This window comes from Grammomys surdaster, unplaced genomic scaffold, assembly GCF_004785775.1.
Source record: "Grammomys surdaster isolate TR1022 unplaced genomic scaffold, NIH_TR_1.0 126546, whole genome shotgun sequence".
In the NCBI taxonomy this organism is placed as follows: domain Eukaryota; kingdom Metazoa; phylum Chordata; class Mammalia; order Rodentia; family Muridae; genus Grammomys; species Grammomys surdaster.
This window is the reverse complement of record NW_021621338.1, coordinates 11,721,182-11,734,532: the sequence shown is the minus strand read 5'-3', so window position 1 is coordinate 11,734,532 and position 13,351 is coordinate 11,721,182. Positions and strand designations below refer to the sequence as shown.

The 13,351-nt window shown below is 44.5% G+C and overlaps 1 protein-coding gene across 4 annotated transcripts in view; it reads left to right on the top strand.

Moving 5' to 3' along the window:
• Thrb (thyroid hormone receptor beta) overlaps positions 1-13,351 on the top strand; it is a 343,540-nt gene that overhangs the window by 324,290 nt on the left and 5,899 nt on the right. For all 4 annotated transcript variants that reach the window (XM_028760605.1, XM_028760609.1, XM_028760608.1 and 1 more), the window contains exon 8: positions 10,604-10,750. In XM_028760605.1, the coding sequence (XP_028616438.1) occupies positions 10,604-10,750 (147 nt within the window). The remainder of the gene's footprint in view (positions 1-10,603; positions 10,751-13,351) is intronic.

The following is a 13,351-nucleotide window of genomic DNA, read 5'->3' as shown; positions in this document are numbered from 1 at the left end:
ACTTCATTCCTTCTCATGAAGCCTTCACTTACTATTCTAAGAGAAGGGGCCACATTCTATTCTTGATTCTAACTTTATTACATCTTTCTGGTAAAACAACTAAAACATCTCCTTAAACATTTTATCAATTATTCTAACTTTCTAAAATTATATGAATCAAATCAGGAATTCTAAAAAGTCATTAATTCATATAAATAGCATTAATACATGAAAGTACATCGTCATATTGATCTTCAGGAAATTTGCCCAACAGAGTGGATTAAAACTCAGGAAACAGTAGGCTATGTCAGCTATAAGAGGGATACAGCAGTAGCAGGCTGATCAGCAGCAAGAAACAATCCTGGGAAGAAGTCTCTGGGGTCCATGCCTCTCCAGAGAATACCCATTGCAGCCATGCAAAATGATGGGGCATCTCTAGGAAACTCACTTGCTATAAGCTTTCCTGAATGACTCCTGCCATGCATGTATGTTAGTGTGTGGATAACTGTATATGTATAGATGTGGGAATATATTCATGTATGTGTGTGCATGTGTGTCTATGTGGAGATATGTGTATCCATGTGTGTTTGTTTAGTGGTGTGTGTGTGTGTGTGTGTGTGTGTGTGTGTGTCTGTATGGAGAGATGTTTATTTGTATGTGGGTACATGTGTGTCTGTATGAGATGTGTGTGCGTGTGAATGTATGTCTGTGTGGGGATATATTTATGCATTGTGTCTACGTGGGGATATGTGTAAGTGTGTATGTCTGTATAGGGATATGTGTGTGGGTGATTTCTGTGTGGGGATATGTATGTGTTTGTGTGCCTTTGTGAGGATATGTGTATATGTACGTATGTGTGTCCATATGAAGATATGTGTATGTATATGTATATGCATGTCTGTATGCGGATAAGTGTTTGTGAGCAGATGCCCCAGAGATCAGCGGACTCGGACTTTTTTAAGTGTATGTGTATTCATATGTCTCTGTATGGAGATGTATGGTGCATATGGGTCTGTGTGGGGATATGTGTATGTGAGTGCAGATGCCTCCAGAGACCAGAGGTTTCAGATCCTGCTGAAGCTGGAGTTACAGGTGGTTATGAGGCCCCTAGTATGCATGCTGGGAATTGAACTTGGGTCCTTTACAAGAACAGTATGCACTCTTAACCTAAGCAATCTCTCCAGCACAAGATCTATTTTTTTTTATCTGAGGAGAATCCATTGAAACTGTAGAAGTATGTAGCTCAGTCACTAAAATGCTTGCTGCATAGACATGAGGGCCAGACTTTAGTCCCCAGCACTCCTGTAAAAAATAAATAAATAAGCTAAAGCCAGGCATAGTGGCACATGCATATAATCCCAACACTGTAGAAATGCAAACAGAGCCCAGATGGTCAGCCACTCTAACATAACTGGTGAGCTCTAGGTCAGTGAGGGATCTGTCTTAAAAAATAATATGGACAACTAAGAAATAACACCACATTGGTCTCTGGGGTTCACCACTTACATATGCAAGTGTGTTCATGCATGCACACACACTACACATACACACACACACATACACACACACACACGCATGCACGAGGGGGGTTATTAATGATCAGATGCTATGGGAATCATAAACTAAGTCATATTCCTTATATAACAAGGGCAAACAGTAAGGGCTATCAGACATGGTCAGTGTGGTCAGTGCTGAATACAGGGAAGGTTGGGAACAGTATGAAAGGACAGTGTTTGTGAGTGGAAGCTGAGGAAAGACTTCATCCCTCTAACTAGGGTATTGAAAACAGAAAAGAGCAAAACATGAAGACATAAGAACCAGCCTCGAGGTCTCACCTTCAAGCCTCCTGATAGTCTTCATGAATTTGATCATCCAAAGCAGAAAGTTGTGGCAGAGTGGCCTGCTGTTGGACTCCGGTCAGAGCAGTGAGGTGATCTCTGCACTGGCTTTCTTCAGGAAGCTGATGAAAGCAGCTATTATACCCAGCTGTGCAGGACAACATGGCATGTGACATACACCTTTTATAGATCCCTGATCTGTTCAAGAAAGTGTCCCTCATGATCCAAATACAATTAATGGCTTCTCCATGCCAATTAGTCTAAGGTTTCTAGGTTGATCGGACCCCTTCTATATCCCATCTGACTCTCTCATACAGCCTTTGTGCCTGTATCGTCCCTATGCCATCACAGGGCTAGGGCAACCCAGGTCTACTAAGCACTAGCCCTCCAGTGAGTGCATGTGGGTGAAACTCTCAAAAGCATACCTTGGAATGGCTGCCTCTACATAATACCCAATATACACAGGCCCTGTCTCCTGCAGAGAGAACTTTCTTCCCTCTCCTTGAATATGGCTGTAGTGTGACTCCCCTAAAAAGAGGATTTTAGTAGAAGAGATGTTTACGTGACTTCTTAGTCTCTTCTTAGTCATAAGACACTTTGCAGGTACTGGGACAGTAGCTTCATGGTAGAGAGCTTGTCCAGATGCACAAGGCTATGGGTTCCATCCGTAGCAATAAGAAAAAATGCTTTGAAGCTCCACTTGCATCTCTTAAAGGAGAAAACTATGTCATCATCATCTTCTTCTTCATAATCCCCTCCTCATCTCCTCCTCCTGCTCCTCCTCCTCCTCCTTCTTCATCATCATCATCACCACACAAGAAGCTGGAGATGCTAGCTTGCATCCATAATCCCAACCCTAGGAAGCTGAGTGGTAACAATGGTTGAGCACTTTATGAGGCCCTGAGTTCAATCACCACTAACATAAAGAAAGAAAAATTAAAAGAACTCTGAGCTATGCCACTAACCCCACCATACCAAGAGAGAATTTTAAATTGTCGTGTTAAGCTGCTATGTTTTAAAGTAATTTGTTACACAGCAAAAGCTAACCAAACAGAACTCAATAAAGTTTGAAGTTGAACGTGTAACTCCACTGTTACATCCTCAGAGACAGTACAGTCAAGCACTGAACCACAGTCAGTTTGCATATTTGTAAACGAGTTCTGGTTGGTTTGGGGGTGGGTGTATGGGGGTGGGTGCATGCTCGCACATACTCAGAATGGAAACTACACTCTTTTGAACAGTGAATTATTTCCACGAGAATGTCAAGAAATCTTACTTTAAAAGCCCACTTTAGCTGTGCTGGAGAGATGGTTAGGAGCACTGACTGCTCATTCAGAGGTCCTGAGTTCAATTCCCAGCATCTACATGGTGGCTCACAACCATCTATAATGTGATCTGATGCCCTCTCCTGGTGTGTCTGATGACTGCAACAGTGTACTCACATAAATAAAATAAATAAATCTTGAAAAAAAATATCATAGCTAACAGTTCTGTCCAGTTAGCCTTAACTGCCAACTTAACACAGCCTATCGAATACCTCAGAGGAGAAGCCTCAATTGAGGAGTTACCTAGATCAGATTCACTTGTGGGCATATCAGTAAAGAACTGTCTGGCTTCTTGATTGATGTAAAAAGGGGACTGTCCACTGTGGGCGGAGCTGTATGAGAAAGTTCATGCTTGAGTCCTTGCCCTGGATCCCCTTAATAAGTGGCTGTGACAAGGGAGGTGTAAGCCAAATGAACCCTTCCTCCCCAGTTGCTTGTGGTGGGAGAGTTTCATCACAGCAGCAGAAAGCAAACTAGAACAGTATCCATGTACCAAAAGTCTTCCATGGTCAAAGGGACTTCTTAGGGTCTATGTTTCCTACATGGCTGATGTCTCCTCTGTGTATTTAGAATACTGCATACTAATTCATCAGTTTTTATGTGCTAATGTCCCACCTTGTTTCTGGAAAAGGCTGTGACGAAACTTGTGACCTTGATAGTGCAGTAGCCGTGAGGTATAAGACTCGTGCTGTCACAGAAGCTGTACCTATTCAGTTATTAGGAGTGTCTGATCCCCAAAAGGAGCTACTTCATATTTATCCCCTAAGATCACGATCTAGCTAAGTCAAAAAAAGAAATGGTGGTTTAATCTGCTTTTCAGACTTGTACTTTCTTCTGAGAAAATGAGAGTGTTTAGCAAGTGAGGAACGTTTGTAGACTCCATGATGTTTCATAATGAAGGTAAATCCATGCTGTCAAGTCATGTTCAAAGCATTTAAATCATGTTCTTTCCATGATTTTCCTCAATCTACTTCAGTCTCTGAGGTAACAGAAATGTTTTCAACACTGAAGACACTGTTATGAAACAGAAGTGGGCTGAGGAGGGAGGCTCATTTCTACCCTCTCCATGGCAGGAAGACAGCACAAAACCCACCCCACTACAGTGAGCTGTGTACATTGTCATCGCCATCTGGGGACATGGTGCAACTGTTCTCCTCCCTGGTTCACTATAGAGGTGCAGCTGGCAGACTTTCTGTACAAGAATGAAATGTGACCTTTCAAGTCAGGGCACACCTGCCATATTTCTCCCCCAGCTAAGCCACTGCCTGATGACCACATTCTCAACTGAGACAGTGTCAGACAGGGCACAGACTAAAGGGTCAGATAGGTCCACCTGTGGTCTGTGAGGTCAGGTCAGGGCACAATCTATGGCCCCAAATTATCACCACTTCTGAAACAAGCAGGAGAACCTAGCTTCAGGAGCAGACACTGGAGCCAGACTGCCTGCCTCTAACCCTTCCTCATTGAAGCTTGAGTAAGTTATTTCATTCCCTCTCTGGTCATTTGCCCTGTGACTAACTCAGGTGGGGCAAAACTAATCACTGTAATGGACACAGAGGTGCCTGGCATCTCATGCTCCAGGCGTCTTCCCTACGCCACATAACTCTCGCATCTCACCCCATTCATCCCAAAACAAGTAAGCATGGAGTCAAGTCCAAGGCACCAGGATGCTGAGAGTGTCAGGGTCCTTCTACATTGCTTTGCAATGGTGTGAGCAGACAATGTGCTGAACAAACAGAAAGAAGAGCTCACCCACCTGGCCAAATCCCACTCTGTCAGTGCCAACAAAGTGCCAGGCTAAGCCAAGATGTCCTTGGCTTTCAGCCAGTCATTTGTAACAAGGCCAACTGGCCACATTTCCTACTTACCTCAAACAATGCTAAGGAAACCTCAACCCAGAGAGCCAGCTGGCAGAGGTCTGTGTAACTGCAGCCTCTCCAGTGCTGAACAGAGACTGATGTATACCGGCACACACACCTGAAGGCCACTTCTGTACCTGTCTGTCCCTACTGCCCAGAGCAGCCAGGGCATCTGGGGTTTCTGAGCCGACACCCTGTGCATCTTCGTAGGTTCTTCACTTCTTGCTGTTTTACCATGAGCCCATAGTCCAGCCCACCTCAAACTGCCTGGACCACAGCAGCTTCTCCTTGCTCACCCCTTCCCGAACCAAATAGCCATACACCTCATCAAGCCTCTGTCCTGTTTGTAGCCCATCAATGAGCATTGTTTTGTATTTAGAAGATGTTTCTGTCCTCCTGTGGTCCATACGGCCGGACACGATGCTTCTCTGCCAGGCTCCACCCACCTGGGTCTCTTTTCTGTCCTCAGAACTTTGCACTGATGTGTTAGTTACTCTTCTGGATATTTTGACCAAATCATTTACAAGGACAATTTCAAGGAGGGAAGGTTTATTCTGGATTACAGTTTGAGAAGACTAGTATCTCATTGCCATTCTAGTTAGGGTTACCTATGCAGTGAAACACCATGACTAAAGCAACTTGGGGAGGAAAGGATTTATTTCATCTTATACTTCCAGGTAACATCCCATCACTGAGGGAGTTAGGAGAGGAACTCATGCAGAGCAAGAACCTGGAGGAGCTGATGCAGAGGCCATGGGGGGATGCTGCTTACCGGCTTGCTCACTATGACTTGCTCAGCTGACTTTCTTACAGAACCTAGGACTACTAGCCCAAGGATGGACACATACAATGAGTTGGGTCCTTTCCCCATCAATCATTAAGAAAAGTGCCTTACCAGATCTTACAGAGGCATGTCCCTAGTTGAGGTTTCCTCTTTCCCAGCTTCTGTCAAGTTGATGTAGTAACTAGCCATCACAATGGCCAAGAAGGCACGGCAATAGGAGGAGCAGGAGGCAGCTGGCCACCTTGCATCAACACTCAGGAAGTTGAAAAGAGACAGGAAGTGGGGGCTTGACTATAAACCTGGTAGGTTCCCTGCCGCAGTGACCTACTTGCTCCGGCCACACTCTACTTCCTGAAGGTTACACAGCTTTCTCAAACAGCACCCCAGCAAGTGTGGAGCATGTGAGCCCATGAGGAACATCTCACATTCAAAATAGAACTACTGGCTTCTCTGTCTGCCTTGAATGTTTCTCCTTCAACTCCATGGACAGTTGCCTCCTTGACATTTGTCGGCACAAAGCCTTGATCACTTTATTGTCACCAGGACAGACTTTGGTGGTCTAACCATCTCCTGACCTTGATGGACTAACATGGCATCTCCAGGCTTATCACAAATCAGAGTTCTTTGGTGGATTTATTTCTTGCCTATCACCATCATCATCTCTCACCACAAGGCAGTTTATCTTATGAGAGACATTGTTCTCGGCTGTAATCTCAGCATCAAGAGTGGAATCTGGCCCATAGTATTTACTGGATATGTGCTGGCAAGGACATGTATGAGCAAGCAAGCTGTCTGCCCCACTTCACCCAAAGGCCTAGTCCACAGCAGCCAGAAACACAAAGGCTTGGTCCTTCCCTTTGAGAAGGCTGTATCTCTGATGAGCACCTATATAACTATGAAAATAAGAGTAAGAGATATTCAGTGCCATGAAAGTGACACCCACAGGCCATCATGAGTGTGCAGAGGAGGTCAGCATCGTATCAAGTAGGGTCATCTAGCAAGATGTTTAGGAGTAGACAGGATTCAGGTTGGGGTTGACAGTGAATAGAGACGACAGACTCAAGTAGGAACTTCAGAGGAAGGAAAGATCCAGAGAGCAAGGTGCAGTAGAAAAGAAAGACGATCTGTGGGATGAAGGTGGTAAGGTCAGATGTGTTGAGCCAGGTGGCCCACTTAGGGCATAGAGGACAGAAGTCAGTGCTACTCTGGAATGCCTTATGAGCAAGCTAAGGCAGCCAAGCAGGCCCAACCCACAGGTAGACACAAGCCAGAGGCATCACTGATGCTGGAGCTTGGTATCAGGGCACAATTACATACTAGACATAGGACCCTTGGTACCCAAGGTCACTAGTCACAGTTAGATACTGGACATAGGATCCTTGGTACCCAAGGTCACTAGTCACAGTTAGATACTGGACATAGGATCCTTGGTATCCAAGGTTACTAGTCACAGTTAGATACTGGACATAGGATTCTTGGTACCCAAGGTCACTAGCCACAGTAAGCTACAGATTTATGAAAATCCAGCAATGTGCAATCCTTATGGGTGAAAATCTACAGGGAAGCCACATAAGCGTTTGCATTCCACAGTCTTAGTTCTCTGTACCAGGAGGCAGCTCACCTTCTCACAGACTCTTTTTCTTTTCCCTAATACCTGGGGCCCATTATGAAAATAAACCCTAATGATACAACAGAATGCTTTTTTTTTTCTATTCTGCTGTTTCTTTCCCAATAGAAAAGCCTGTAAGGTTACATCTAAGCTGTAATTTTATTGTTGCCATAGTCCCTTGCATGATTTTCTTCTGTATTTCAAATCATCACAGGAAGTGATCCCCCTGCTTTTCTACCCACAGATAGAATGGAAATTCTCAGGCAGCAGCATCATCAGGACACTGGGCTGACCATTTTGATAGTCAGATTAGACATGCCCAGTAGATGTTTGAATGTCTGGGTGCTGGGGAGATGTTCAGTTGGTAAAGTGCTTGCCATGCAAACATGAGTCCCCAGCACACTCATAAAAAATCCATGGGCAAAGTGTATTCCTGAAATCTCAGCACTAGGAAGGCAGAGATAGGCAGATTCCGGGAGCTCCCTGAACAGGCAGTCTAACTGAATCAGTGAGCTCTGCATTCAGTGAGAGACCTTGTCTCAAAATATAATCTGGGAATAGAGAGATGGCTCAGCAGTTAAGAACACTGGCAGCTCTTCCAGGGGGTCTAGGTTCAATTCCCAGCACCCATGTGGTGTCTCAAAACCATCTATAACTCCAGTCCCAAGGGATGTAATACCTTATTCTGGCCTCCATAGGCACCAGACACATACATGGTATACACACACACGCACACACACACACACACGTAATGTATACATGTAGGCAAAATATCTGTAAACATAAAATAAAAATAAATATGGTTTTTAAATAAATTAAAATTCATCATTATGATGAGCAACAGCATCTAGAAAGAAACTGAAGAAGACACCTGACATCAACCCTGGCTTCTACATGCACACATATGAACATGACATATACCAATGCATATGTACACATACATGAACACATTTATATACAAAATTATATTATTATATTATTTATTATTTATTATTTATTATTATTTATTATATTATTTCTGAGATATTCATATATATACATATATATATGTATATATATATATAATTTTTTTTAACTCAAAACTCCCTACCTTGTTAATATGTGGCCATGCTCACTTAGCAGCTGACCCTTCCTTCCTAACAGGCTTGTGGAAAAGACAGGAAGCAAGAGCAGCCTCCTGTTCAGAGGAAGAAGAAAATATCCAAGCCAGCAAGGATATTCTCCAGATGCAAGGAACAGTGGTCCCCTAACATTCATTTTTCCTTAGCTCAGGCAATGACAGAAAGTGAGACAGTAATTGTATTCACCATCATTCTATCTGTCCCATCTGTGTCCAGAAAGGCCATGTCATTGGTTACTTCAAATATCCCATTCACCATGAAAACATGGCAGAATCCAGATCCATCCATTCACTACCACCAAAACAAGAAAAAACAACAAAACCAATGGACCTATGGGTAATTTCAAAGAGGTCAGCACTGCCCACATTTGCTGTGAACACACATTCTCGAAACTCTCCCCAAGGCTTACAGGGCCTGGCTGCTCCTGTGGCTCCTGATACACTGGCAACATGAGGGTAAGAGTTATCTGCTGTCCTGTGAGGCATGACCACTGACAGGGTGTAGGGAGAAAGATGGTTGCTGCAGTGCCCCGAGCTGAATTTGCTCACTGTCAGCCTGGCATCCTCAGAGCAGCCCCAGATTACCAGAAACGCACATCCCACAACCTCTGTAGAAAGACAGATCCTGTAGTTTCACCTGGTTCTGGATTCAGACCCAATGGGTGAGGCCTAGAAATCTGAAACACAATGAAGTTTAGGGCCACAGAGTCTTACCTTGGGCAGTGGACATTGTCATTGTGACTCCTCCACAAATGGGAAGGGTAATTGTGCTCCACTCACCGCTCTCACTCCCCACTTCCACTGGATGTCTTGGAGAAACCAGGTCTTCTTCACTGTAACATTAGACAAAGATGGCTGCCATCCCACAGCCATGAGTCTCTGGTGACATACACAACTCTTGGAGGATGCTTGAAGATATCATCTGTTTCCAGGTGTCAGAAAGTAGACAGATGTTACAGACATGTTTCTTTTTCCTGCTTTTGGACTTATCCAAAGGCCTGGACTTCTGTGAGCCACATGGGGTGTAGAAATGGAGGCTGGCATCCATGTGCTGTTAAACCATGCATCCATAGTGCTTGTTAGTATCACAGAGACAAGAATGGGCAGTAGAGATGCTTGTCCTCATGAGAAGTACAGAAACAGCACAAGATATCCTGGTGGAGGTGACAGAATGCTCACTGAGGACAGGCGGCTTGTAGATGTGGAAAGTCTATCACACACAAGTCACCTGGGGTAGGGCTGAAACCGTGATTCTGAACAATCATGTCCAGAGAGGGCCTGAGAACATCCCCCAAGTGATAACCATTTCACTGTCTACTCTGCGCAGTGCAGTCGTGGATTGTCTTTGAGCAGGTAAACAGCAAAGAACTCTGGGGACATACAAGATAAACAGATGTCCTACCTGCCCTAAGGTTTGCCCTGTTTGTACAACTCAGTTCCCTGCAGTGATCTGAGAGATTGTTACCCTCAGTGCTCAGCTGAGAACCCCTCAAACTGGAGTCCAGTTAGAATCAAGAACGTGAACCCCTAGGACTTGTTAGGGCTCACCAGCTGTATGCCTCCATTATTGTTCATGCATCACACACTTTCCCAACATGCACCTCACTCAGACACAACACACAGTGCTCTGAATGTGCCCACCAGCGACCTAGAATTCTTACCACAGGCCTAAGTATGACCCCTGTGCCAGCAAAACAGCCCATATACCTATCTCTTTTTCTTCCTCCTCCACCTCTTCTTCCCATCTCTCTCTCTCTCTCCCTCCCTCCCTCCCTCCCTCCCTCCCTCTCTCTCTCTCTCTCTCTCTCTCTCTCTCTCTCTCTCTCTCTCTCTCTCTCTCTCTCTTTCTCTCTCTCCCACTTTTTTCCATCAACAATCCCGTGGTGGGGGCGGGGGGGATATTAAAGCAATGGCCAAAGCATACACATTTGTTCAAAGACATAATTGATGTGAAAGTTATCCACTTTGTCAACACACAAGGGCAACCAGAAGTAGCAATGCTCTCTCCCTGCCATCCTGCCATATGAGTGCTGTGGTAGACCCAGGTTTCTTCAGCTTTGCTGAAATTGTTCTCACTTCTCCTCCTCAGCCGGAAGACATTGGACAAGCACCCATTGTGAACGCCCCAGAAGGTGGCAAGGTTGACCTGGAAGCCTTCAGCCATTTTACAAAAATCATCACACCAGCAATCACCAGAGTGGTGGATTTTGCCAAAAAGTTGCCCATGTTTTGTGAGGTGAGGACATGGCTCTTCTGTCTGGGTCACTTTTCATTATAGCTCCGTTTCCAAGTGTGCAGGGTATTGTTTAACAGTAATTGTTGGGTCAGAGACAAAATTAGCTTATCAAGTAGATTGCTGCAGTTTGAACCTACATCTGTAGCCCTTCTACAGAATATCCCAGAGAGACGGCTATGTGATCAGTTCCTACTGCAGAAGAATTGAAGCCAAATGCTGCCCTCACAGCAAGACTCTCACTGTCTCTGTGGAGGTTTCCTCGTTCCTGGGAGCTCCATCTCTTGCCCTCTCTGGAGCCTAGCTCACCCACCAGAGCCCATGCTTTCCCTCAGAGACACTTCCTCCCTCACTTAGCACATTGTCCACCTCACTTCAGCTTGCTTCCTGCCTCACTTTCACAGCCCTGTCCTACAGCAGGACCAGCAGAGCCACTACAGTGGATGGGCAGGAATCCTGCTCAGGTGTGTTGGTGTCTTCTGACCTGAGTCATGTCATCTTTGAGATTTACACTGGTGTCTCTTAGAGCATCTGACATGTTCAGATAAGAGCACACATATAGAATGGTGTCCTTCCGTCCTGCCTGAGTGACAAGCACTGCGCACATCTTAGCTACCGATGCTGTTATTTCTTCTCTTTGTCTTTCTGGAACATTCCAAGTAGGCTAGGCTAACCAGCCAGCCAGGTCTAGCAATTCACTTGTCTCTTCTTCCCCTGTCCTAAGATTACAAGCAGGTGCTACCACTACCACATCAGGCTTTAAGAAATAGAAACCATGGGTTCTTGGAACGGGGTTCAGGTTTAAGCATCGTATCCTGACCATGCTATCTTCCAGGCCAAATTTCATTATAACATTTCTATTCTGCCTCTGGCTTTATGAACCTAATAGGGCTGATTATATCCCCTGTGGAACATCTATCTCCCTCTGCAAAATTCCATCGGGTGCCAGACCATTGCTCTCACACCTTCAAGGAAGCCCGGAGAGTTACCATGTAGAGACAGCACAGACCAAGTGCTGTAGTTATACCTCAGCTGAGAGAACCAAGTCTTCTTGTCTAGGGTGAGCATCTCCTGCCTTAACTTCCAGCTCATCTATGCTGTGAGTTTACAGTAAGGACAGCCAACCTGGAATGAGGGTGAATCAGATATTGTATAGAGAAATCTTATTGCTTATTTTTGAGCATCCATAGAATCCATACCCAGAAGGGCAGAGCAGTAGCCTAAGGACAGGAATTGAGTCAGAGAAAGAACTTACCTCCTTCTGACCTTTAATATTTTTTAATTAATAATTGTGAACATTTGAGATGAAGAACAAATAGAACTTTTTCTAATTTCCTTTCTGTTGCTGAGACAAACGTAACCAAAAGAAACTTTGGGGAAGAAAGGGATTATTTGACTTACATTTCTAGGTCTGCTGAATGGTTCTTCTCAAGAGTGGGCTCAGCAGTGTGTGAGCATTACCTGGGAGCTTGGGAGACACTAAGAGTGAGACCCACAGAGAATCCTGGAGGGTCTGGAACGGGTTCTGTTCTGCTCTCTCCAGCCAGTCCTCCCTGCTGTCTGTCACCAAGCTCAGACTTCCTGTTCCCAACTCCCTCTTGAGTCAGGCATCCAAGGATATAATTAGCACGAGTCAGGACTTAAACAAAAGCAAACCATTAATCCATAGTCCAACAGAATCGTTAGGTAGATGGCTGTTTCTCATAGAGAACTAAAAGCAGTTTAAATTTAACTTTGAGTAGAGTGACTACTGAACAGAAGTAGACGACTCAGTGTCTTCCAGCAGGATTGCTTTTAGTTTCGTAAAATAACCTGAAGTGGACGAGTCAAGAGTTCCCACCTCCAAAACGAAGCTGCAGCAGTTTCAAGGAAGACTTAGATATTATGTGCAATTTACATAGTCTTTATTCATGGACATTTTCCCATAGTTTATGTGTTGGGAAGGTGTGTTGGCCTTGAATTGTGACAGAGCTAGTTTCAAATCCCAACCTCATCTACATAATAACCCCGTGCCATGCACACTAGCACATTATACTCTGAGTGTGTTTTTCACATGTGTGATGAAACTGGAATTGAGATGTTTACCTTACTGTATTACTGTGAAGTTTAACTGAGATGACTGTCTAAATCTTGACAAGGAACACAAGAGGTAACAGTCATTCAGACCCTTTCAAATGACATCAATATTGAATTCTTGAACTTTCTCTCTGACCCCAGAAAATAATTTTCTGTTTTTACTATTTTGCCACATGGAATTCTGTTGTAAAGTTGTATTAGCCCATTGTCATAAAACCCAAATAACATGGTGACCAAATAAGCTTAGAATGACCCTGAAATCTGAGCAGAAAGATCTAGCTTGTCCATTGACTCTGGCATCTGGGTCACCAAAAATAGAAACCTGGAAGGCAGGAGACTGGATTCTGGCTTTACCTCTGCCCTGGTTTTGCTGGTTGACCATGAGCAAAGCTTGTACTGCCTTAGTCACTTGCTGCAACCTTTTAGTTTTGTACTTCCTGAAAAGCTCGGTTGCCAGCTCACTAGAAGAGCTACACACAATGAGAGAGAGAGAGAGAGAGAGAGAGAGAGAGAGAGAGAGAGAGAGAG